Source organism: Prinia subflava, chromosome 7 (genome assembly GCF_021018805.1).
Source record: "Prinia subflava isolate CZ2003 ecotype Zambia chromosome 7, Cam_Psub_1.2, whole genome shotgun sequence".
Classification (NCBI taxonomy): domain Eukaryota; kingdom Metazoa; phylum Chordata; class Aves; order Passeriformes; family Cisticolidae; genus Prinia; species Prinia subflava.
In genome coordinates this window covers 223,132-249,792 of record NC_086253.1, presented here as the reverse complement: position 1 = coordinate 249,792, position 26,661 = coordinate 223,132, and the positions used below count along the sequence as shown (strand labels likewise).

The 26,661-nt window shown below is 50.9% G+C and overlaps 1 protein-coding gene across 1 annotated transcript in view; it reads left to right on the top strand.

Moving 5' to 3' along the window:
- LOC134552549 (GDNF family receptor alpha-4) overlaps positions 1-24,451 on the top strand; it is a 65,949-nt gene extending 41,498 nt beyond the window's left edge. Inside the window, exons 2-8 of the mRNA XM_063401226.1 lie at positions 6,401-6,679; positions 9,654-9,734; positions 13,088-13,433; positions 16,495-16,604; positions 17,925-18,059; positions 18,251-18,408; positions 19,756-24,451. Of these exons, the coding sequence (XP_063257296.1) occupies positions 6,401-6,679; positions 9,654-9,734; positions 13,088-13,433; positions 16,495-16,604; positions 17,925-18,059; positions 18,251-18,408; positions 19,756-19,902 (1,256 nt within the window). The 3' untranslated portion in view covers positions 19,903-24,451. The remainder of the gene's footprint in view (positions 1-6,400; positions 6,680-9,653; positions 9,735-13,087; positions 13,434-16,494; positions 16,605-17,924; positions 18,060-18,250; positions 18,409-19,755) is intronic.
- The last annotated feature ends 2,210 nt before the right edge of the window (positions 24,452-26,661 follow it).

Genomic DNA, 26,661 nt, shown 5'->3' with positions numbered 1-26,661 from the left:
ATATTTAGAAGAAAGTGTGAGTGAATTGACATACACAGACTCTGGCCAAAGCCATGTGGTTACAGAAATGCTGCTTTGACAGCTAAGAAAGATTTGCAGGCTTTGTCTCCTGGAACTAAATGAGCTGACTGTTCTTTCTGGGATGTTATGCAGAGGGATTCCAAGTGAAACAGCAGTGCCAGCGTGGACAGGGTGTTTTGCCAGCCAAGGAGAGGAAAGCAAGTGCCTGAGTTTGGGCAAGCTGTGCCAGACAAACAGAATAGTTTGGGTTTTGAAGAGGCCTTTAAAAGTCACCTGTGCAACCCTCTGCAATGAGCAGGGACATCTTCCCCCAGATCACAGTGCTCAGAGCCCCTGATCTGGAGTATTTCACCCCAAGATCAACCATCAGGCCCGTAAATCCCTCTGTGAATGACTCAGGACAGTCTGACAGGACTCCTGTGCACTTTGGTGGAATTGCTTTCTCAAACACTCTGCAAAAAGCACCTTCATGTACAGGAGATGGTAAAGAAAAATATTCCGGTAGGGCAAATAGATGTCATAAAAAAATTGACCCCAGCTTCACTATTCCTAACAGCTCATTCACCTGTGAGAAGACAGGAGGGTGTTCAGCTTTAATTTTCCAGCTGCATCCCTGGAGTTTGGGCAGTGTAAGGCAGGAAAACAAGAGCTGGGAGCAGGCACTGTCCTGGGAGTGTTTGAGGCGTCGTTCTTGGATGCTGTGTGGAGAACTGCACAGGTCTGGTGGAGGAGATTTCTCTCATCTCAAACATCATTGGGAATAAACCTTGGAAGCCATGGCAGAAGAGAAGGCACTGCAGAAAGCTTCTGACAGTGCCACTGGGAGGAGGCTTGGGAGCTGCTTATCAATCCAGATCGGAGCTCTCTGTAATTGGGAGCACAGTGCACACGTGCAAGAATTAGCAGTGTCAGTGCTACAGCCCTGAGGGATTCTACAGGATCTGTGAGATCATGAAAAACCTGCTGCAGTGGCCACCAAAGAACACAGGGATGGAAGAAATAGGTATGTGTGAAATGTGTCAAGAGTTGCTACCTTGGAGACAAAACCCAGCGATGCTGGGTCAGATGTGGTGGGCTGTGGGATTATCCGTGGTACTCTGCATTATCAGAGACTCTCACATTAAGGTACCCTGTAGGAAACAATAAACCTTTATGTGGGACATATGGGCTTCCAGAAGTGGTCATTTTTTACATCAGTGCACAGTTAATTAATAGGACTTTGCAAGATTTTGGAAAGTTGGTGAATGCCAGAACTCTTCAGTCAAATGATTTGAAGCAAAGTGGAGCTAAGGGAGTTTAAAAAAATCTCAGATATTTAATTTTATATGTGTATAAAACCATTACAGGCACTGAGAAAGATCTAGATCTTACTTTGCTGGACTTAAGCAGACTGCCTTTAAGGCATTGGGTGTTGTTAGCTGAAATTTTGCCCAGAAAGATGAGAATTAGACTGCCTTGCTTATCCAAATCAGGGCTGGGCAGCTGAGCTGATCTTGATGCACAGATAGAGAAATAAAAATACATGTACAAAATCAGGTGATGTTTGAGGAGCTCAGTTACTTCAGACTCTGTGCCTGATGACTCCTGAATGCTGCTTTAGTGGCAGACAAGCATAAATTGCAACATGAGGAGAGTTTTTGCCTGTGAAAGGAGAAGATACAAAGGGTTTAATGATGAGGTTGGTCTAGGACAGACACCAGGAGATCATGTCACAGTGTGTGCTCCAGTATCCAGTGACAACACTGGCCAATGAAACTTCTCTTTTAAAGGTAAATCTTGCTCCAGGTGTGGATGGTTGAGGAGCCCCAAGCAGCACCGTGCTGAGCTCTCTGGGGATCTCAGTGACTGCAGCTAGAGGATATTGAATTGTGGCTGCTCTGCCTTGGCAATGCAGCCACTGGAGCACCAGGGACACGCTGTACCCGCAGCACAGCACGCAGCACCTTCTTTCCTCTGAAGACTGAAAATCAGCCCCAGGGCAATTCCTGAGCAGGAACTTGAACACCTGGGGGAGACTTGTGAGTGTCCAGCATGTTGCTGGTAGCACGAATGCTGCCTTGCTCAAATTATTCCTTAGTTCTCTCAATTTCCCCATATACAGACCTCAGTTGTCTTTGCCTGCCTCTGCACATGGCCGAGCCCCCTTTCTCCTGTGCCTCTGCCAGCTGCAGAGTGCTCCTTGCCTTAGACTGACACCCTTCTGCTGGTTCCTTACCTTAGACTCATATCTAGGGCATGCAATTTTGATTTCCTTTGCGTGTGACAAATCCAGCTGGTGACCAAGGTCATCATGATGTCCCCAGATTTCAGCAAGGAATTAATGTGACATGCATCATTTCTCTGCCAAAACTTGTAGCTAGCTGTGTGATCTGTGTTTCAGATACCTTGTATTTCAGAATAACCACTCTGGGACTTCATGGACCCACAAAAGTTTTAAGCTTACTTCCCGGTCTGATAAGTTAAACTTATTTAAAATAGATACACAACTATTTGCAACCAGGGCATGCACTGAGCGTGATGGTCTGAATTTCATCCTCCTTTCATAAGAATATTGTTTATAGCTGACTTGGTGGTTAGTCTGGCTGAGTCAGTCCAGCAGGATGGGGCATTCCAGAGGCATCTTTAGAAAACAAAGGCTGAAGCCTTGTCAAAAAGGATGTGTTAGTGTAGGGGAATAATAAAATCTAGGGAGACTTCACCCCAAGTCATCATGAGGGTTTTCATGATGAATTCTGTTCTCCTTAAGGGTAATGGAGACATGATACAACTTGTCATGGTATCTGGGTGTCATGTATGAATCTATGATAAACAGCAAGACAGATCAGAGGGATGTTTTCTTCTGGGTTTGAGTCCATACAGCGAGTGGTTATCTCCCAGAGGGGAAGGAAATATTCAGTGAATGTTGCTGTGTTTATTTGTATCTCCTCGGTACCTGTAAAGTCCTGCGTGGAGGCACAGATCAAATACAGAGAAGATTGCTCAGAACGTGGAAGGAAGGGGTGAAAGGTCAGAACTGGAGGGACAGAGAGTCAGGCAACACATTTTTAATGCCTGCTCAAGACACACAGCACGTTATTGGCCTGAACTTTCCAGTGTTGCTTTAACACCCTCAGACCTTACATTCCTGAGCAAATTCCACCAGTGCTGGCTGGGAAGGATCCCCAGGAAAAGACCCATGTGCAGGGTGGGATTCCATTATGTGTGTGTTCTGTGTGAAACCATCGGAGTCACCTTCACACCGCTGTACCCCAGGCACAGCTGCACCTCCCTGAGAAAGGGAATTATCTCCGTGGAGGAGAGTCAGAGCTGCTTGGTCAGCACCGTGCCCTTTGAGACGCCTGTGTGAGAGGAGCCGAGGGTCTGCTGAAATGGGAAGAGACAGGTTCTTCTTACTCCCACCCCTCAGGGGTAACTCTGGGTGAATGGCACTGAGATAAGAGCGAGCAGAAACAGATGTGGAGCACAGCTACACACAGGATGTGAAAATAAACTCATTACTCCATCTGCCCACCGTAAACAGCGTGAAATTAGCAGGGAGTGAGGAATAAAACTCCAGACAAATGGCCTCTTAAAGAGAGCAGAGGGAGCTGGAAGGGCTGCTATTAGCAAAGCAGAGGCACAGAAAGCCCCAGCCACGCACAGCTCGGTGCATATCCCAATTCCCTGGTCAGTCAAGGAGAAGGAAAATCCTGCGGCACAGAGCCTGCCAGGAGCTATTTTTGAAGGCAAAGCCAGAAAGGCCACTCCATCTTTGGGAGAGAAGACCTCATATTGCTCTTGTCCCTGCCTGTTAGGAAGCACTATCAATTTTATAAGTCATGGAGATTTATTTTTTTCCCTAAGAGGTGCTGTCTTAATGTTGCATAAAATTACTCTCTCAGGGGCAGTGTGAGGAGAAAAATGTGGTGTTATGTTGTCTCAGTTGCAAAGACATCGCTAACAATAAAAGCCCCTGAATGATTTGGTTTTTAAGTGACACAATTACGGAACGGGTCATTTGTGACACTCCAAGTGGCTTCAAGCACCTCTGTCATAAAGTCTGGATGGGGGGGTTTATGCTGCGGGTTTGGGCTGTAAATATTCACCCCTGGCCTTTGTTCTATGAAGCAAGGCTCGGTTTGAGGATATATTTACTTAAAATTTTGCAGGAAAATTTCTCAAATGGTCAATCTGCTTGATTTATTTAAAGTGAGATCCCAAAGTGTTTTACAGCTTTTACAGGCTGGTTGTGTTTATAACCATCCTGGGGAGTATCTTCTGCAATTCATGTAGCGGAGAAAGGGAAGGAAGGTCATAATTTCTATTTTAACCTACTTTTCTAGCAGCTGACAGGACACTGACAAAGTCATCTCTTCTAGAATACAACCTGCTGGGTTTATCCTCCTTCAGAGGAGATCCTTTGGAGAAAGCCAAAGTAAAATAAGCCAAGTATTTTTTTCCTTTATTCCTATGGATTCTGCTCAGATATGTTCTCTAGTTCATTTTATGGATCTCAGTGAAATTGCAAATTTCCCAAATGATATTTCAAGGAAACTGGTTCCTTGTGTTCGAAGTTCTTCAGTATATGACAGCCCAAGGCAGAGTTTCCCACATGTTGGAAATAATTTCTCTCTCCATGTTTGGCAGATCCAAACCAGCCTTGAGTGCTAAATAAACCAGGTCTATGAATAAATCAGGGGCAGGAGAACTCAAATTTGAGATGGTGTGAGATTTGAAATACCTGAAAACTTGATGTTGGCCATGAGGCACTTTGAAATAGTCTGCAGTTAGATGAAAGGTTTTTCATTTGAGATTCCACTGGGATATTTCAGGAGGAAACCTCCTGGTGGGTTCACCCAAAGTTTGTAATAAACATAATTGAAGTATCTGAACTCCAGCTGCTACTTTCTGCTCTAATCAAGAGCAACAGAGGCAGCTCCTTCTCAGCAAACACACTGTGACTGCTGAGGGAACAGAAATGGATGTACTGGGCTCCAGTGCTGAACTGGGAGGTGCAGAAATTAAGGAGAGGTAGCAGTTGGAAGGCAGAAGAGGGAAATTTATGAAGAGATCTGTAGAGTCTTGGAGAAGGCAGAGATTTCATGAGTGCTCAGAGATGGAGACCAGGGACTCACATTTTCTCAGGAAGCAGGATTTTCTAATATTGTCCAGGCTGGGTCTCCCCAGAAGCAGACACCAGAGGGAGTCAAAAAGCAGATGGTCTTTTCTATCCTACCTCTTCTGGTCCCTATCCAAAGAGAAGACAAGTTATGTTAGAGACAGAGGGTTCCTTTGGGAAGTATTTGAGAAATTCTCCTTCAAGGTCATGACAGCAATTTCTGTTTTTATAGTGCAGCAGGATCCAAAATTACAGGCACTGGAACTGATTCTCCCCTTCCATAAACCAGGTTTGCCTCTTCCTCACTCTCCCAAGCCGTGGTGCAGTCATGCCTGGCCTATGTCAAGTGCTGCAGAGCATCACACTGGTCACCTCTCTGCCACCTGGGTGCCACAGCCACGTCCTGCTGGGCACAGCTGGGCCTGCCCTGTGCCAGCAGCAGCCATGCAGCCGGGAGCCTTGGGGTGAGCACATCCCCAGGAGCCAGGCTGCTCGTGTCCAGCCTGCTTTAGCCAGGAAGAGCAATAAATAACAGGGGATTGGTCTGCTCCTGGCACTGAGGCACAGCACCACAGAGCCCTGATGAACTAATTTATTGGTGTGGCAGTAACATCCTCCCAGGCTTTGGGCTCTCCTCTCCATGGGGAACACAGCATTTTGTGTTGGCAAAGGAGCTCTGAAGACAATTTACAAAAGCTTGGAAAAAGCCAAGACAGAGACAGTGGGAGTCCTGGGGAGATGGTAACAGAGAACAAGGGCCAACTCCTGGGATATATGTGGGCTGACTACATATCAAAACACCCACACAGAGCCATTTATAGCTCCAGGAAGGTGTAGGCACAGTTAAATCACAGTTAAATAAAGGAGCAGAGGCCAGGGTCTCCATAACACTGGGCTACTGTGAACTTTGGAGGGCAGAAATGAGATAGAGAGCTGGGGAAGAAAGGGTTTGAAAATATTTTTGTTCTCCAAGAAGGAAAAATCAATTACCAGGGACTGGTCACTTTCCTGTCACTTATAATGCTGCTACCAGGCAGATCCTGTCATAGAACCATGGAATGATTTGGGCTGGAAGGGACCTCAAGGATCATCTGGTTCCAGCCCTCCTCCATGGGCAGGGACACCTCCCACTGTCCCAGGTTGCTCAGAGCTCCATCCAGCCCGGCCCTGACCACTTCCAGGAAGGGGCATCCTGAGCTCCTCTGGGCAGCTGGGAGCAGGAGCTGGCAGGAGGCGCGGTGCGTGTCCCCGTGCCGCTGACAGCTCTCGGTTCCCTTGCAGAAGGCATGGCGCAGGCGGCTGCCTCGAGCAGGGACTGCCTGCAGGCGGGCGAGTCCTGCACCACGGACCCCGTGTGCAGCGCCAAGTTCCGCACGCTGCGCCAGTGCATCGCGGGCAACGGCGCCAACAAGCTGGGCCCCGACGCCAAGAGCCAGTGCCGCAGCACCGTCACCGCGCTGCTCTCCAGCCAGCTCTACGGCTGCAAGTGCAAGCGCGGCATGAAGAAGGAGAAGCACTGCCTGAGCGTCTACTGGAGCATCCACCACACGCTGATGGAAGGTCAGTGAAACAGGGCACTCCTTTCTGATGGTCTGCCTGACAGGGAATTGCTCACGAGCCCCCCAGCTCTGAAGCTGCTGCATAACGCCCCTGTATTTTCCTGTCCTGTCCCAAGACATACTGATGGGACCCAAGGGAACAGAATGACGCTGTGCTGGAGGGGGTTCGGTTGGAGATCAGGGAAAGGTTCTTCCCCCAGAGGTGCTGGCACTGCCCAGGCTCCCCAAGGAATGGGCACAGCCCTGAGGCTGCCACAGCTCCAGGAGCGTTTCAATAACGCTCTCAGGCACAGGGTGGGAATATTGAGGTGTCCTGAGTAGAGCCATGAGATGGACTTGAGGGTCCCTCTGGGCCCCTTCCAATTCAAGAGATCTGATGCTCCTGTTGATCCCCATGGTATTGACATTTTTGGGAAAGCAGTACTGAAAAGCTGAGATGCCTCCTTCCTTTTTTTTTCACCCAACCTCTCTTTTATGACATTCTCAGCAGACACTGAGATCTTTTGCTGGAGAAATGTGCAGCCTATTTTGTATCTAGGTATGTTAACCAAGACTGTGCACACTGTAGATTTTGTAGAAACACAACATAAAGTACAGGCATTGAGGAAAAACAGCATGAACTTCAAAAAAATCACTCTCTTAGAATGTCTCAACTGCACCAGTGTCTTTGGATTACTGAAGATTTGGGGCTGGTGACATCAAGTTGGGACTTAAAATGTTCCCAGAGCCAGTATTCAATAAGTTTGGATTTTGACATTTTTTAAGAGTCACCATAAAATTGCACCTCAGCGACCATAACTCTTCCTTGTCAGGCTGGTGAGTATTTTATGCACCATGAAAATTAAAACAGGGAATTAAACAGACCCTTCCAGCCATGGGCTGTGAAAGACTGCTGGATGAAACCTTAAAGGAAAAGTGCAGGGGTGAGACCACAGGCCAAAAGGCCAAGCAAAACAGAGAGGAAGGACACCACAGTGCACAGGCTTGCCAGGATGGGCACTGGTTGATCAAGTTCCAGGAAGCTGCCACAGCTGACAGGGTGCAGGGCGTGGTGCTGTGAACTGACTGGGGAAATACAAGACCTCAGCAGCCTCCAGCACCTGGTCCTTCCCATAACTGTGTGTCAGATTTGTTTCCGTGGAAGGGAAGCCTGGGGAAGAGGTGGCAATCCAGCTTCTCCATTCGTGTCAAGGGGCCGTGTCACAGCTCCTTCCCAGCTGACCCTCGTGGCTCCAGCTTTGGAAACAACTCACCTGTGACAGGGCTGTGAGGGCACTGCAGTCATGAGGGTTTCCAGCACTGGCACACAGAATGGTTGATGTGGAAGGGACCTGAAAGACCATCCAGTTCCAAGGCCCTGCCGTGGGCAGGGAGGGACAGCTTGCACTGGAAGGAAGAGAAGAGAGGCTGGCAAGGAGTGCTGAGAGCAGGCAGGGCCAGCTCTGGGTCTCCAGATGCAGAATAGCTGTTTGGTGCTGGATGGACTCCTTGCCCAGTGTCTTGGGACTTCCACCTTGGGAATGCCTGGGAGAGGGCTGTTCTTGGAGGCTGATAAAAGCTCTCCTCCACTTGGGCGCTGTCATGTCCTGAGCCCCACACTTTTTCAGACAACTGACTTCATTTGCAATGCAGATGCACACACCAAACTTTTGATTACCTTGCCTTAATTTCCCCAGGGAGAGATGTTCCGTAGCAGTTCCATGTTTCAGAGTCCTTACACATGTTTAATTGACTGAGAAAGGAAGCAAATCCACACAGTCCATGTAGAGCTTTGTTTCTCAGTCACACATACCCAGGAGGCTGCAAAAAGCTTCCTAGAAGCCCTCTTGCAAAAACAATTGTGGAAGTGCGTGCTCAGGGAATTTATAAAACACACTATTTACTCAGCTTCTCTTGAGCACACCCGTGTTTAGCCACCTTCCCATTTAGAGACACAATAACATGATGACAACCCGATAACAACTCTCTGATAAGGTGCTTTATCATCAGGACATAAAACTGTTATGCTGGAAAATACAAATGGGCCCCTCTCCAGTCAGTAACGATGCAAGATATTTCAATGAGGGTGTAAAGCTGCCTTGTAATGCACCGGTGGTAATTGCACAGGGCTGTGGACGCTGGAGCCATTTCTTCCTGCCTACTGCTGGAGGTCAGCATATGCCCAGAGCGTGAGGTTGGATAGCCCTTTTATCCCAGCCAGTGCATCTGCTGCTGCTGTCCACATCCATCTAAATGTCTAATAAAAAAACCAACAGATACTGAGCTGTTTGCTTCAATAGTATTCCATGGTATCCATCAGGATGATGGGGCATTACAGACCATTGCCCAGATGAAAGGGAAGCACCAGTTGAATAAAATCAGGCTCCCAGAGACTTAAAGAGAGGAAGGTTCTGCTGGAGCTGTGTCATTAGCTTTGTGCCAAGTAAGAAAAGGCTGTTGGCAAGGAGAAAGGGGAAGGTGGCAGTAAATACAGAGTGTGTTATCACACACATAACCCTGTGCACAGCCTGTCTGTGTCCCAAAAAGGGGTGAGGACCTTTGGCCCAGGGAGGGACATGGATGAAACAGCAATAATGGTGATGGAGCCCTGTGTATGTAGGGAGCTGGTGATTTGAGCTCTGCCCCTGAGCAGGAACCTGTGCTACAGCCTGGTGTCCTCTGGCAATCCCTGCAGGGTGCCCCAGAGCTTGAGCTCCAGAGAGCCACACCTCCACAGTTCCTGACAGGCTGCCCCACTCCAAAACTGAGTATTTGAGTATATACGTATTTAAAGCCAGTGACATTCAACGCCCTTCTCCAAGGATGTGCCCACACACCTGCTCCCATGACTCCGAGGATCCATTTCCTTGTGGCATTTACAGCATAGTCCCCTTGGACCCCCAAACAATCTTTGACTGCAGATGTGGAACCTTGTGCATCTCAGCCATCCCTCAGGAGCCTCGTCCGCCTTCTCACCAGCTTCTCTCTTCCCCCAGGCATGAATGTGCTGGAGAGCTCCCCTTACGAGCCCTTCGTCAGGGGCTTTGACTACGTCCGGCTGGCCTCCATCACGGCAGGTAGGTGGGCGGGACTGCCCTGACACCTCCCGGTGCAGGGAGGGAGGGACCCGGCTGCGGGGCCGGGGCTGCACACAGGGAAATCCTTTGTGCTGCTTGGGAGCACTGCACGCTTCACGTCTAGCAATTGTTTTCCCGAGGAGTTGCTTCTGATTCCCGGGCTAAACTGTTACATGTTCGGGGAAACACCACTTGTGGTTTTTGTCTTTTGGCTGTTTCATATTATGAAGGACTGGGACTTAGAGATGTAGCACAAAGCCCCCTGCCAGTGACCCATCCCAGGCACACTCATTCTCCGTAGCAGGTGGATGATCTGTTCCACACCTCAGCAAACAGGAGCTGCTTGGATGTTGTTAGGTTTGAGAAGGTGCTTCCACATCAGTCACAGGATCAAACTCTGCAGGAAAAGGGTCAATAACTCAACCTATGTGTTGATCCCAGCCACAGCCTTTAACCACCTGCCCTGAGGGCAACCTCAGGACCCAGAGCCGTGTTCTGCTCTGCATCTAATTCTGTAACAACTGACCAGAGCAGCCTGGCAGCTTTTAACTCCTCTGGGGCTCAGCAGTTCAAAGTGTGGCTGCCAATAACCTGTCCCTGACCAATGGCACAGCTGCCACCACAACCAGCCTGTGCACCGCAGCTGTGGGGAAGCTTTCCCAGGAGTGGGTATTTCACCAAACTGCCTGTCTGGGAGCAGCTAATGTGCTCCTCCTGTGTCTCTGGCTGATGCCAAACATCTTTTCCAAGCCCAAACAGCTTTTCCAAATGTGTGCCTTGCTCTGGGTTACATCCACAGCTGGAGAGACCCCAGGCGAGGAGGGAGCAGCATGTCCCTGCAGCTGGTGAATGTCTGCAGTCCCCACCATGGCCAGGCATTGTTGGGTGAAAATGTCCTGGAGCAGATTAACCCATCAGCCCTGGACAAGAGGAGCAGAGAGGACGGGAGGTGCTCCCTGACCTCTCTCTCTCACTGACTCCACCTGGCAGATTGGTGCATGGACAGGGAGGGGTTTTTTCTGGGTCATGGTTTTATTTACTGGAGTTTTTCCCCTTCTGCTGAATCCCAGAAAGCTTCAGAGCAGGGGGAAATCAAGGGATGGGGATTTTTATGCATGATTAACACACTCTAATATTTTTAAAGCAAATTGAAATAGGTTGTGCAGCAAAGCAAATGGACCCAGAGCAGTAGGGATTCTTCAGAGGACTTGGCATCCCCTTAGGGATACTAAATTTCTTAACCTTTTTGTCCTTATTCATACAATCAATATCTTCTATAACATAATTTACAACCTGTTACCCTCTGCCTGTCCAGTGTCCAGGGTCATGTGGTCAACACTGCCAAAGAACCCACTTTCAAATCTACCAAAAAGAAATCCCAAGAACTTGTTGAAACATAAGACACCCCTGTGACCATAGGCCAAGTGAACAACAGGTATATTAAACTAAATTTTACATAAACAATATATGGCCACTACTAAAACTGTACAAATGGAACCATATTCTTCCACTCTAATTGTAGCAGTGATTTAAAAAGCACATCCGCTGGAGCTGCGTGGGAAGAGGAGAAAATCCAGCATGTTCCCTGTGATTTATTGGCTGAATGGGTAATGAAACCCTTCCAAGTAACTGTTTTTACACGTTAGCTGGCAGCTCCCCAGCATAAACCGATGCTCTGACAATATTCATCTCTGGGCAGTTTTAAAGGTTTGTATTTAGTGTTGGGATCACAACAAGCAAAACTTTCACCCATCATAAAATAACTGAAAAACTTGGAATTTGACTTGCAGCTTACTATAAGCAACAAGGGGCAAAAGGAAGGGAAAAATAAATGCTGGGAGAAGGAGCATCTCATAAAGCCAGGGAAGTAAAGGAGAGAGCCAGCTCTGAAGTGCTCAGGGAGACTGTCAATGTTTTAACACTTTTCAGCAGTGACTGGCTGGTTTTAACTCCCAATCAAAGACAGAGCTTGACTCTGCATTGGGAGTTTATCATTCTGGGGGTTTTTCCTCAGTGGAAAAATCTTTCTCTGCTGGGGAGAAAGTCCTTCTGGTGTGCTGCAGGTCATGATTTCAATTCAGGGAGGTGAAAACCAGCTTCAAAATCATTTTCTTTCTCAAGCTTGAAGGACCCTTGTTTTATCTGTTCGATCAGAAACAGCCTGAAGTTTCCACTGACTCCTGCCAGGGACTCTGTAGCATTTTCCCCCCTTTATAAAACAGACCCCCATCCACCTCTGAAGCACTCCTCCAATGAGTGTTAGACAAATACCTTTCCCTCTTCCTTCTCCCTGTATTTACAGATAAGACTGTTGCCACATAAACTCATGAGATCCCTACTTTTCCATGGAAGATGTTTTTCTCATCCATCACTGCAGTTTTTGCTTTATTTTCCTGACCTTTCCCCTTACTGCAGGTTTCCTCCACTTTCCCTGCATCCCACAGCACATCTCTGCTGTCCCACCCGGGCTGGGACATTCTTTCTCCTCTTGTTTAGGAGGGTGGACATGCAGAGTGGTTTTGCTGATGTAAGAGAAGGGTGACCCTGCGAAGGGTGTGAGGAGAGAGCCACGAGCACTCACATGCAGGCAGCATCAGGTCCCAGGGGCACGGAGCTGGATGGCACCGCTGATCCCACCCTGTGAGGGCACTGTCACTGTCACTGTCACTAACACGGGGATACTGGGCCAGGCTGGTCCAGATGGGGAACACTGCGGCCCAGACAGGTCTTGCTTAGCTGGGCAGATCCTGGGGTGAACAAAGAGAGCTGCCGCCAAAGCCAGGCATGACCCTGCAGAGGCCTAAAGAAACTGCCCGTCCAGGGCAGTGAGTCTGAGGTGCCAGGAATTGGTGCAGACCACCCCTGTGTCACAGACCAGCTCTGCCACGGACTCAGCCTTTGATCTTGAGCAACCTGCAGAAACAAGAAGTTCAGGAGTGGAGATCCCAACACTCGAGCGGATCCACTCATGGCCATAAGTAGATGCACTTTCTAATGCCTGCTGTCTTCCAAGCCTCAGGCTGGTTAATTTGCATTAGGAAAATGTTACCAGATGCACAGATTAAAGAAAAATTCATTTTATTAATTATATGAGCTTGGAGAAGTGAGCTCTGGGGGGTGAAGCCTGGTATGTGACAGTGGCACTTCTTGGAAAAGATGAGTATGGGAAGGGGATTTGGTCCTGCCAGGACACGGAGAGCAAACCTCCGCTTCACCCTGGCACTGCCTTGCTGCAGCGGGTGTGGTCTCAGGGTGGCCGTGGACGGAGCAGGGTGGGCACAAAGGCCTCGGGGGTGGTGCTGCTGGCGGGGAGGGCAGCGCAGCGCCCTCACGGTGCCCCACGCCCCACGCAGGCTCTGAGAACGAGGTGACGCAGGTGAACCGCTGCCTGGACGCCGCCAAGGCCTGCAACGTGGACGAGATGTGCCAGCGGCTGCGCACCGAGTACGTGTCCCTCTGCATCCGGCGCCTGGCCCGCGCCGACACCTGCAGCCGCTCCAAGTGCCACAAGGCGCTGCGCAAGTTCTTCGACCGCGTGCCCCCGGAGTACACGCACGAGCTGCTCTTCTGCCCCTGCGACGACACGGCCTGCGCCGAGCGCCGGCGCCAGACCATCGTCCCGGCCTGCTCCTACGAGTCCAAGGACAAGCCCAACTGCCTGGCGCCGCTGGACGCCTGCCGCAAGAACTACGTGTGCAGGTAATGTCTGCGGTAATGCCCGCACGCGGGGCAGGGCCGGGGAGAGCCCTCCGGGACAGGCCCTGGTGACGGCCCCGTGGCCGGGCTGTGTCCTCACTGCAGAGAGCCCTGGGCTGCAGCGTCCCACCACAGCCCCCGGGCAGCCCGGGGCCCAGCGGGCCCTTCCCGTGAGCCATGGCCTTGTATCCTACAGAACGGACAGAAGGAAATGTGAGATGAGCACGCTGAAGTTTTTTTGGCATTTTTTATGGATTTTTGGGTTTGGTCCTAGTGAAAGACCTGCTATGGAAACAGTTCCAGGAATGTGCAGGCTAAGCAGGAATATGGGGGAGGGTCCTTGCAGCCACTTTCACCAAGCCACCTCCCTCACTGTTCTCCTCCCCAGCCCAGAGCATCCTCAAGGAGCACCCAAGCTATGCTGACAGCCACAGGCACTCGTGAAGGCCTTAAAACCATGTTTGTTTGTTTGCTTGTTTAATTAGAAAAATTAATCCATACATGTAAAAAATACACCATTGTTCTGTAAGGCTGAGTGTTGGAGAGGCCTTATAGCACCTTTCAGTACCTAAAAGGATCCTACAAGAGAGCAGGTGAGAGACTTTGGACAAGAGCAAGAAGTGACAGGACAATGGGGAATGGCTGGAAACTGAAGGAGGGTAGATTTAAATGGCCTGTTGGGAAGGAATTCCTGGCTGGGAGGGTGGGCAGGCTGGACTGGGCTTGGAGCAGCCTGGGACAGTGGGAGGTATCCCTGCCCATGGCAGGGGGTGGAACAAGATGATTTTTAGGTCTCTTCCAACCCAAACCATTCTGTGATTCAGTGATTCTATGTTTTGGTGATTGCAACAGGAGTCTCAGAGTCCTGGTGTCATTCCAGATCCACCTCACAGTCTGTGGCCAGCCTGGTTTGCTCCTCTGTTTCCATGCAGCCCCAGTCACACACACACAGACCCATCCCATGTGCACACTGACAGCAGAACCCCTTCTTGCTTTTCCTTCATCTGTACGGTTTTCACCTCCCTGTTTCTCCAAGTGTTTGATATTCCTGAAGGCTAATCCACTGAGAGCTCTTGGGAGCGGAGCCCACCTGGCAGTGAGAGATGTGAGACAATAACAGCACCGTGGGGGCCCCAGCCCAGTGCCCTGTGTGCAGCTGGGCCACGAGCAGACCCCTGGGGAAGAGCACAAGAACAAGTGTAGGACACACCTCCCTGTATTGTCTCAGTCTCTAATTGCTGTGGGATTTGGGACTTCTGAGCTGAACTTCCAGCGGCCATTCCCTACCATCACATCATCTTTTAATTACAACAAAAATATTATGTATTTTCACAAAGGAAGATGAGAGCAGAGGCATCCTCTTGGAAGCATGAAAGTACCAATACACTCAGCACTCTGCACCCCAGAAAGACGGAGGCAGGAGAACAGCTGAGCTGTGCAGAAGTAGAGTCTGAAAGATGCAAAGCCCCTGGGCTAACCGGGCCCTGCTCAGATGTTGTCCCCTGGCTACCCAGGGAATCTGAAATGGGCAGATGCTGCCCTCTCCCTAACATGAGAAGAGCGCCCAGTGGGGAGGAGGAGGTTCAAAGGGGAGAGTGTTACTCCCCAGGAGACCGGACACTGTTTCCTGCAAGCAGCACAGCTGTTAATTATCCGGTCCCTTGGCCTCTCAATATATGATATAAAACATCCTCTGGAGACACAGAGGGAGCAGGAGGTTGACATGTGACCTGGTCAAAGCCAGCAGTGCAGAATGCACAAGGAGAGGCAGAGATAAATCATAAAGAAATGGAGGGAAAGACTCCAAATCTCACTCTGTCTGCACTGCAGCTCCTGCACAGCTCTAGCCCTTTGAACTTCCCAGCTCAGAGGGGTGGGTTCTACTAATATGGATGATATAAAATCTGCAGTCACTATCTCCCTTCTCTAAATCTCTAAACAATGCAGCAAGTTCAGGGAAAGGAGATTTTGCCTGTCTGTGTTACAGGAGAAAAGGGTTGGTATGGGGCAAATATGGGAACAAAGATGAGAAAAATAAGAAGACTAGGGTGTAGGGGAGAAGTGGGCTGGAAAGTGCAGACTGGAAGGCTGACACTGACCAGGAGCAAGAGCAACATGTCTGGAGGAGACAGGATGTCTGGGAGGAGCAGTGTGCTCAGTTTTTTCGGAGATTGCCCAGGCAGGGTAAACATTTGAGTCTCTCAGTTCTCAGCTCAGACAGTGCAGGTTGTCACATAAAGAACCCTCCCTTCAAGTGTTGTCAGTGCTGGTGCTTGCTTGAGTTTCCAAAGCAGCTCAAATGCCGTGTGAAATCCCTTCCTGCCTGGCCACAGAACGAATGTTGGGATGGATCTGGATCTCCAGCTGTTGCTGTGTCCTGCCCTGTGTCGATGCCTGGGATATCCTTTGCTCTCCAAACACCACCAAGAGAGCTGGCTCATGCCTAAAGAGTTAATGGCAGATAACTGTTGGCAGAATGATTTGCCTGCTCCACAGGCTCCAGAGAGTTCTCCTGAGAATGGGCATCTGCAGCAGAGGATGGGGCAGCAGCCTGGTGATGGGTAGGACACTTCGTATCTGAACCTCTGGACATTTCCCTTCATCTCAGGTGACCTCAGCTATATTTAGAGTCTTTAGAGACAGAAACTGGATCAGAGCAATTCTCTGTTTCATCAGCTCAGACTAAAAATTAAGGCTGGGGTCTTTAGGCAAAGTTATTACCCAAAAGATACAAAATGGCATCACAGACTGATTTCCTTCCTAGCAACAGCTCTTCCCTCAAAAACCAACCTCACACAACAGAAAAAACCCCATTTTTTCCAAGACTGGACTTTTCTTGCAGTCCTGGAGGAAGCCTGTAAAACATGAACTGCAGAACCTGTTCAGACCTGCTGCTGGGTTTGTTGGGGTGGGCAGGAGGGGGCAAAGGACGCCTGTTCCGCCTGTTTGAGGCGCGCCCGCAGCAGCGCTGTGTCCCCCCGCTGTGTACACCCCCCGGCTGTGCTGCTGCACCCCGTGCCCCGTGCCCGTGGTGACGTGTCCCGTCCTGTGCTCGGCCCCGCAGGTCGCGCTATGCCGAGTTCCAGTTCAACTGCCAGCCGTCCCCACAGGCCGCCAGCGGCTGCCGCAGGGACAGCTTCGCCGCCTGCCTGCTGGCCTACACCGGCATCATCGGTAAGGCTGCAAACCTCTCCTCTTGCGCGGGCTGGGGACAGCAGCGCGGGGAGCTGGGCTGCCAGGGACATCACAGAGCCAGCCAGTTGAGGTTGGAAGGGCCCTGGAAAAGCCCAGCTCATGCCAGCCCTCTGCCAGGGGCAGGGACACCTTTCACCACACCAGCTTGCTCCAAGCCACATCCAGCCTGGTGCGGGTCTTTCTCCCTTCAGTGACATGACCAAGCCATGGGTATGGGGTAACTTGAGGATGGCTGCAGTGGAGGGAGAAAAACCATGGCCTATTGCAAAATCTGAGCTTCTCTTTCCAGTGGAAACGGATGGGCTGTCCCGGGGTGTCTGCGCTGCCAGAGATTCCCTGATGCCATCACCAGTGATGCCACTGGAAATCATCATGCACTGCCATTTTTCTAACTTCAAAGGGTGTCAGATTGGCATTTCAGATGCTGCAGAGCCCAGCTGGAAGCAGCTGGCACAGGGACAGACAAGAGTCCTAAGAGAAGTGCCAGTGGCCTTTGGACAAGTTCTGTCCTGATGGATGAGACAGACTGACATTTTTAGGCCAACATTTCATTCTGTTTCAATCCTTCATTCTGAAGATTGAGATAGACTTTCTCAATGACAGCATGAGAAAACCTTTATACACATTCACATACAGTTTTTGAATGCTCAGCCTGGAGAATAAAAGGTTTCCACAAGACCTTAGACCCCTTCCAGGGCCTAAAGTGGCTCCAAGAGAGTTGGAGAGGGACTTTGGACAAGGACCTGGAGTGCCAGGACAAGGGGGAATGGCTTCCCACTGCCAGTGGGCAGGGCTGGATGGGAGATTGGGAAGGAATTCCTGTCTGGGAGGGTGGGCAGGCCCTGGCACAGCTGTGGCTGCCCCTGGATCCCTGGCAGTGTCCCAGGCCAGGCTGGACACTGGGGCTGGAGCAGCCTGGGACAGTGGGAGGTGTCCCTGCCATGGCAGGGGTGGCACTGGGTGGGATTTAAGGTCTCTTCCAACCCAAACCATTCTGTGATTCTCTGAATGTTATTGGGGAACCTGAATTCCCAGACACTGCCCCTTCCTTGGACTGATAGCAGTTTTTAACTGACTGGAGGCTTTGGTGATGGTGGTGTGACCAAACTGGTTGTGACTGCTCCTCTTCTCTTCCATGGGAGCAAACCAGACCCATGGCATGAGCCCTTGAAGGGTTGTGCTGCTGTCCTGGAGGGGCTGGGCTGGGGCAGAGTAACCCGGGAGAGCAGCACGAAGGGATGTCACTGACCCTCCCCGAAGCCCCTGGCCGCAGTAACACTTGTCCGTCGGTCCCGGCAGGCAGCCCCATCACCCCCAACTACATCGACAACTCAACATCCAGCATAGCTCCCTGGTGCACCTGCAACGCCAGCGGGAACCGGCAGGAAGAGTGCGAGAGCTTCCTGCACCTCTTCACCAACAACGCCTGTCTCCGTAAGTGTCTCTGGGGGGCTGCCTGTGCCCGGGCAGGGGCTGCCAGGGCCCTCTGGGGTCTGCGGAGTGCAGCTCCCCCTGTCACCCACACAGGGGCTCTGAAGAGCCCCAGGCATCCCTCTGGGTGATGCAGAGAAAGGGATGCTTCCCCCTGCCCTGACAACCCTTTTCTCCATCTTTCCCACACAAAGAAAATGCCATTCAGGCGTTTGGCAACGGGACTCACCTGAACACAGCCGTGGCCCCGTCCATCCCCCCCACCACACAGATGTACAAGCAGGAGCCAAATGCCAACAGAGCCGTGGCGACCCTCAGAGAGAACAGCTTGGAGCACCTCCAGCCCACCAAGGTAGGAGAGGGCAGACCTGGCCTGGAGAGATGATTGGCCATGCCTGTGCCTCCTGCAGCCTCCTCACCTCAGCTCCTTCCACCTGTGTCATTTCAGTCACATGCAGACATCCAACCTACCCTCCACCTCCTGGAGCCCTTCCCTTCCCTTCCCTTCCCTTCCCTTCCCTTCCCTTCCCTTCCCTTCCCTTCCCTTCCCTTCCCTTCCCTTCCCTTCCCTTCCCTTCCCTTCCCTTCCCTTCCCTTCCCTTCCCTTCCCTTCCCTTCCCTTCCCTTCCCTTCCCTTCCCTTCCCTTCCCTTCCCTTCCCTTCCCTTCCCTTCCCTTCCCTTCCCTTCCCTTCCCTTCCCTTCCCTTCCCTTCCCTTCCCTTCCCTTCCCTTCCCTTCCCTGGTATGTTTTATTTAGAAGTACTGGGAAATCCGTGGGGTTTTCAGCCAGGACCACTGGCTTGGCTCCTCACCGTCCTTCAGAGCATCAGTCCAGCTTCAGACAAAGCATTTCAGCTTCCCAGGACACAAGTTCCCCCCTTGTTACACGAGGGTTCTAGAGGTCATAATGCAGAGGTTCAACTAAGCTTTGCTAAGCATTGGGAAATATAGAAGGAAAGATTCTGTTCATCAGCAAATTATTATCAAAATAATACTAAATTGAAATGATTTTAAAACAAATAACATGTTCATTTACTGATGATGTCTGTGATAGGCATTAAATATTTTATTTTTAAATAAAACAAAATGACCTTGAATTGCCACACCAGAGTAATTTTCAGATTCAATTATTTTACTATTGAATAATTAACAGTGACCCTGATTTGCTGAACGTTCAGGTTACAGAAGCTGTCAGTTTTAACTAGACTCCAAGGACTGAGCGTGGGCTTTGCACTGGGCTGCCTGATAGCACTGATACCTTCAGAGAGCTCCCAAATGCAGGTTATTTTAAGGCTTGTCACTGTTTCTTTGCTGGGAAAACACCCAATTCACCTCTCTCCACCCTGTTTTCACAGAGCAGTGGAGAAAAAGCATGGAGGAAAAAAAAAAAAAAAAAGGAAAAAAGAGTAGTGGAGAAAAAGAGGTGGAGAAAAGCAGCCTGAGGTTCCCTCCCTGCTCTCAGGGCACTGGTGGCACTGCTGCAGAGCACAGGGATCCCTTCACCAGGCCACAGGCTTGGTACCCAACAGATCTGGAGGGTTTCCCTCAAGCTGGTGTTCCTCACACCTTAGAGAAATCCAAGTAGGGGCCTCGGGTCCAGATCTAGCACTGAGAATTTCATCCTGGAAGTGGTGGAGAAGCTGTGAATTGTCTGTGACCAGGACACCCCTCACCCCACGCTGTCTCCTTTCCCTTTCAGGTGGCTGGAGAGGAGAGGCTCCTGCGTGGCTCCACTCGTTTGTCGTCAGGGACCTCCAGCCCAGCAGCCCCTCCCTGCTGGGCGGCCTCTCTGCTCCAGGTGTGGCTTCTCCTCGCCCCTGCTGTGCTGAGCCTCCCCGTGATGTGAGGCAGGGCTGCCACACACCAGGCAGAGACTCGATCGGTGTTGGTTTCTTTACTGAACAACCAGAGCAGTAACTTTTTCAGGAGAGCAGGGAGAAGGGAGGGGATGGGAAGGCAAGGTGAGTGTTTGGGCATCCCTTCCTCCTCCTCATCTGTCTGCCAGTTTATTTGATTTTATATGATCAGCATTGTCGACAACCAGCTCATCCTTGGTCCTGGCCACCTCTCCACACCACAGCTTGGTTGTTGTTTCTCCAACTCTCTGTGGATAGGGCTGGAGCCATGGAAAATTCCCTTGGAAAAGATGAAGGAGAGAGTTGATCCAAGAAATGAAAGCTGCAAAGGAAATGCTTTTTCCTGCCCCAGCCAAGAGGGGAAAGGCTTTTGATGGATGGATGAACGGATGACCTGTCAGGAGGTTTCCTGAAGCCCACATGGAGGGGCTCCTGACAGGGCATGTCGAGTGATGTGGAGTTCAGACTGTCTGCAGGGTTGCTCAGGAGGACAATGCACCTGGTTCCTCCAGACTGAAGAAACCAGAGGACCCGTGAGAAGGTGGTTGGCTTTGTTCACTGGAAAGGAACCTGAAGCACCTCTGGGGAGGACCAAGGAACCACACTCTGAACTGGCTGGCAGGGATTATCCACCCTCTCAAAACCATGGCCAGAGTGCAACCAGCACCCATGTCCCAGCTGCCACCTGCCCTCGGGCCCTCCTTCTGAGGGGAACCTGTGTCCTGTATTGATGGTTTTCAGGAAGAAACATGTGTGTTGCATTTTGTTTACAACTGAATTTTTTGTGTCGCAACCCAAACATGTCTGTCCACTGGTCCTGTGCAGTGTTTGGGGCATTTTTTGCCACATCCAAATAACCGGAGGCCAATATTGTCCCACTCCAGGCTACCCTTTCTGTGTCAGGGGCCAAGGTGTGAGCCCATGGGCCAGATTTGATGTGAGCCCACCAAGAAAGGCCAAGTCATGAACTATATCATGGGTAGGGACCAGATTGCTACAGTTTCCTCTCCTTGAAGAGCAGGCAGAGGCAACCACCTGTGTCCAGGTGAGCAGGTGAAGGGCTTTGCCTCTTGCCAGGTCCTGTTTTTGAGTGAAGATGTCATTTAAGCAAAGGTTGCTGAAGTGACCCTTTTACTGAGCCTCAGCCGGAGCCCAGGGGAGGAAAGTGAGGATCAGTGTCTCTGGTGTCTTGGGGCACAGGGAGGCAGGTGTGGGACCTTGGACTACCTGAGCATCCCAGGGTCTTTCCTCGAGGAGGTGACCTGAGGAATCCCAGTGCCTCTTGGGGGGCTGAACCCCTTTACTGCGTTAAGCCAGGAAAGATGGTAAGGAGGAGTGGGAAGGTTTCCCAGGATAAATGCTTGCCCAGGCTGAGTGCCATGGGAGGAAGAGCAACAGCCCCAGAATCCCCCTGAGTGTATTTAGGCCTGGCCTTTGCAGCAGTCCATTTAGTCCTTGGTTTGTGCTCCTCCAATAAATATCATTAATCCCTTGGCATTTGAATGCATGGAAAGGCTTAGGAAGCACCTGACACAGCAAAGTCCATTGCTTTTTATTCCCATTTCCTGCAAAACCTCTCTGATTGTTTATTGCTTCAGATTTTCTGAGAAACTGCAGCAACTTCCGTGGCTTTTGTTCCAACAAGAAATCATTCTGGTTTTCAGCTGAACACCTGTGGATGTGTCTGCCGTGAACAGAAATCCTCCTGCTGCATCCTGTCCAAAGTGCTGCTCCTTGAGGTCCTCAGGGCTGTAGCACCTGGGTTTCCTAATCCAGGGTTGTGCAGAGGAACACGCCAAGTTCCAAGGCTTGTGTGCAGGGTAACGAGTCACACCCTGAGCTAAAAGCTGTGTGTGAGAACTTCATGGCCACGGAGCTCACTCTGATCAGGAAAGCAGGCAAGGAGGGAGAGCTACAGGCAGGGAAGTCCTTTCAAAGTGACCCCACACGTGCACAGAGTTGCTGTGAACATCTCCCTTTTCCCAGGACGTCAGCATCTCCTGAGGGACCAAGTGACACAACTCTGACCTGCAGCTCTGCAGAGCTTGTGTCCTCAGAGCTGCAGGTGGGGGAGGCACAAAACCCCGACTGCCCAGCCCTTCAAAGGCAAGGAGCCACCTCAACACCACGAGGTCATGCTGGGGATTGCCAGCAATTGATCCTCTGCCCCTTTCCTGTCCTGTCCTGTAGTCGTGCTCTGCTTTTCCACACATCTGGCCCCAGCAAACCAGTCTCCACCAGCTTTCCATCGTGCACAGGCTGTGTCTGCAAAGGACGGGGATGCAAGTGTCAGCTGCTTTGCAGGAGCACCCTCTCCTGTGTCTCTCACATGTCAGTGTCGGTGATGTTGAAGTGCCACTTTGCCATTTCCTTCTCATTCAGCAGAGAAAGAGTTTTTCTGGATGGTCGGGATGCCTGGTGGCCCCACCTCACCTCCCCCTTCAGACTGGTTTGCTGTAAAATGAGGTGTGGAGAATCCTACTCAAGACTGGATGGGATGGAGGAGACCTCCAGAGGTTACCCAGTCCCAGTGCCATGTCCCACATCAGTACCTGCTTTAACAATTCAGTGACAGACACCATCATCTCCCCTGGATTGATATCACAGAATCATGAAATGGGTCAGGTGGGACCTTAAGGCTCATCTTGTTCCAGCCCCTCTGCCATGGGCAGGGACACCTTCCACTATTCCAGGTTTTTCCAAGCCACATCCAACCTGGCCTTGGACACTTCTGGGGTTTAATCCTGCTTTAAGGACTCTGCTGATGTTAATTGTCTCTATGGATCAGAGCCCAGCAAGATCCTCAGTTCCCGTGCCCTGTCCTCCAAGCCCTGTCCCAGGCCAGGTCCTGCCTGGATGCTTCAGAATGAAGCGAATGAGGCATAGAGCAAGGAGCCTCTCACCCAGCAGGAAAGAGTTGGGGGGTGGGAATTAATGAAAAAAAAAAAAAAATCCCCAAACTTTCATGGCTTTGTTCTGATTATTTCACTCTTTTCACCAATATTTAATGTTGATTCTCCCTCCAAGCCTGTTCATGAGTCAAACTTTGCAAAAAAGGATGACTTTTGAACCTTTCTTTTGGAGGAAGCAAATATAATTACTCTCCTTCCACCCACCAACATGTGTGCACAGACCACTGCTCTTTCCCTGTGAAAAGTCAGTAATTTTTTTGGATGAAATTCCATCTCTGCTGAATTCTGTGAAGTGAACCATGGGTCTTCATTTTTAAGTCTCGATTAACTACAGAAGTCATAGCAGCTGCTTGTAAAGGCAAAAGACTGAGCGAGCCAAGAGACAGAAAGGGAGACTTTTTTTAAGAATTACTCCATTCCTAAGGACTTCCATAAGCACAAAGAATCATGGGAAAAAGAAAGGAAAAAAACACAGTTAAAGAACCAGCCAGACTTTCTGTAACCACTGAACTCTATTTTTTTGGCTGCACAGCACCACTCCCAGTGGCTGGCAGCCCTGAGAGCCTGTGAAATATTGTGTATGTACTTATACTTGTCACGTCACGTTGTCATGTACAGCATTGTCCAGGCTGGAGCAGGAGCTGGGAGGGAGACCCGGGGCTGGGAGATGGTGCTGGAGCAGGAACCCCATGTGTGCACCTGTACGAGGGGAGGGTGGTGGGTGCCAGCCCAAACTGGGGTCAAACTTGTACTTACCTTTTCTGTACATGTCAATATTCAAACATATCCATGAATAAAGCACACACGCATTTTCCTGAGCCCCTGGCTCCTGCCTGCCGTGCCAGCTTGTCCCTGCCAGCAGGGGACGGAAGGAGCTGAGCTCAGCGCTCCTGTGCTGTAAGGGCAGCTGGAAGAAACTGGGGGATGTTCTGCGGGGGCTGGAAGAGTGATGGGGCTCAGATGAGCCGTGCTTGGCTGGAATCATAGAATCCTGGAATATCCCCAGCTGGGAGGGACCCACAGGGATCATCCAGTCCCACCCTTGTCCCTGCACAGACCCCAACAATCCCACCCTGGGCACCCCTGGAGCGCTGTCCAAAGGCTCCTGGAGCTCTGGCAGGGTTGGGAATGTGCCCATTCCCTGGGGAGCCTGGGCAGTGCCAGCACCTCTGGGGATGGACCTTTCCTCATCTCCAGCCTGACCCCCCCGACAGCTCCCGGTGTTCACTCAGGTCTTGTCCCTGCTCCCGGAGAGCGGAGATCGGAGCAGAGATCGGAGCTGTCCCTGGGAGGAAGCTGCAGACAGCTCTGAGGGCTCCTCTCAGCTCCAAACCCAGCCCCAGCCCAGTGTCCCAGCAGGGAGGGGTGACAGGTGACAAACAGCTCTGCTGAGATGGAGAGACATCGGTGTCATCAGGGAGGCGACACGAGTGCCCACACGAGTCCCGGGGCTGTTTGTGTTGTCTGCGGGGTGAGACATGCAAAGGTTTGGGAGAAATCCGGGGCAGGTTTGGCTCCCACCACAGGGAGGGAGGCACTGCAGGATGCGGCAGGGATGGAATAATCGCACCTGCAACTGGTGGAGCCTCTGACGCCGGGATGTCACCGTGTGAGCCCCGGAGTGGAAACCACGGGGAAAGGCTGGGGCTGCACCCTGTGCTGGGGAGGGACAGCGATGGAGGGACAGGGGAGGGTGAGGGTTCATGCCAGCCAGGAAGACTTCTGTTCATGCCGTGAACATCTGTCAGCTGTTTTTGGCAACTTAGAGAAATAAAATAAATCGTAGGAAAATTGATTAGAGGCAAATGGAATGTTTTCTTGCCAGTTCTGGGTAGGGGAAAAAAATCTAGAAAACAAATGTATATAAACTTTATATAAAAATAATGAGTGAAATTTAAGTCAGTTCCTAAAGTGAGTTCAAGGTTGAGCACATAAATGTTACACTTTTTCCTCCCAGAAATCATGTTTGCCTCCTTGCGTGCATGGAGCAGGTGAGGATGCAGAGGAGGAGCAGAACTTGAGGGTTAGGGATGGACTTGGACTCTCCTCAAAGCCTTTTCCCTCCCCACAGTGCCCAGGCTGGGGTTTTGCTGAATCAAAGGACAATTCCCGTGAAGGCTCCAGCCAGCTGAGCCTGAAACATGCTGGGAAAGCCTTGCAGGCCTGAGGGATTTTCCCTGGCTGCTTGACCAAGGCCAGCACCCAAAAAGCTGCTGAGAGCAGTCCAGGGCTGTGCTGGGGTGACAGGAGTGCTGGGCTTCAGCAGCCCTGGAGTTGGAGGAGATCTCAGGAGTCCCCGTGGCACTGCCCAGGCTCTGCCCAGGGACAGCTCCTGGGACTCAGTCAGGGCTGGCTGCAGCAACCCTGCTCTGGGATGTAACAACCGGCTCCAAGAAAGCCTAGAAATCATCCTGAATTTAGGGTGAGGAGGTTCTGGAGCAGGAGAAGCACTAATAGGTGGAAGAAGCTTTGGCTGACCCTCACTTCTACCCCACACCTGGGCCTGGATATAGGTTTAGGTGTGGCTGTGTCCAGAACAAAACTGAGCACTGCTCCCTCCTGCAGCCACAGACATCAAACACTGAGGAGAGAACACAGGAAGTGATTTTTTCCAATTCCCAAAGGGCTGACAACCTCTGCAGCCCCCAGGACAGGATGGACAGGGCTTGGAGCACCCTGGGACAGTGGAAGGTGTCCCTGACATGGCAGAGGCCAGGACTAGATGGTCTTTGAAGTCCCTTCCAGCCCAAACCATTCCATGTTTCCATGACAGACCAGAGCCTGGGAGGTTTGAAGGAGAGACCTGCAGACAGAACCCACAGTCCCCATCACACTGTGACTGCAGACACAGCACAAGTAAAATCCTGCAGCTGATGTTCAGCTACTGCCAGGGGATGTTGAAATCAGAAACAACTATTTACCACACGTTATCTCCAAGCAAACAGTGCTAAAATGCTGATAGGGATGGAGACATCTTGTTTCAGTTATTAAAACACTGAATTTCTGCAGAAACAGTGAATGTTTGCCAAAGGGGAAAGCTGCAGAATTAGCTCTGACATGAAAAATGTTCAAGTCATATTGTGGGGTGTTTTTCTAAGGGGAAGTGGAAATGATTTCTGGTGGGAGCAAGGATCCCAGGGAACATGTGAATGGAAATCCTGCCAGTCCCTCTGTCGGAAGCACGTTGTGGCTGCAGCCTGGAAAGCAGAGCTGACAGAACAGCCAGCAAGCTGCAGCTGGGACGGGTGTCGTGTCCAGATACATCCGTGCTCTGCCCTAATTCCCTGTCCAGACAGAACTTCACAATCAGCCACCACACCCAGACCTACCCACTAAAGTTCTGCTTCCAGACTGAATTCAGGGATCAGCATGGGGACCAGGAGAGCTTAAACCCCATCCTGCCATGGCATTGCTGGTCACCACGGGTGGGGGGAGAGCAGAAACAGCCCTGCCCTGCAGGCTGTGGGCTCATGGAGCTCCCCTGTGCTCCTTGTCAGCAGCAGGGAAACAAAGAGGAGAAAGATGCTGTCCCTCTTGGTACAGCCAGAGTGGCCCAGTCGGGGGCTTTTTGGCTAAATTCACTGCAGTTGTGGTTTCTGAGTGAGGCATCTGGCCTGAGTGAGGAACAGAGAAGAGAGGGAAGGAAGGGCCTGGTCCTGCACCTGATCACAGAATCATGGAATAATTTGAGTTGGAAGGGGCTGTAAAGACTAAAGACCATCTTTTTCCACCCTCTGCCATGAGCAGGAACAATTTCCACTATCCCAGGCTGCTCCAAGCCCTGTCCAACCTGGCCTTGGACATTTCCAGGGATCCAGGGGCAGTCACAGTCCTCAG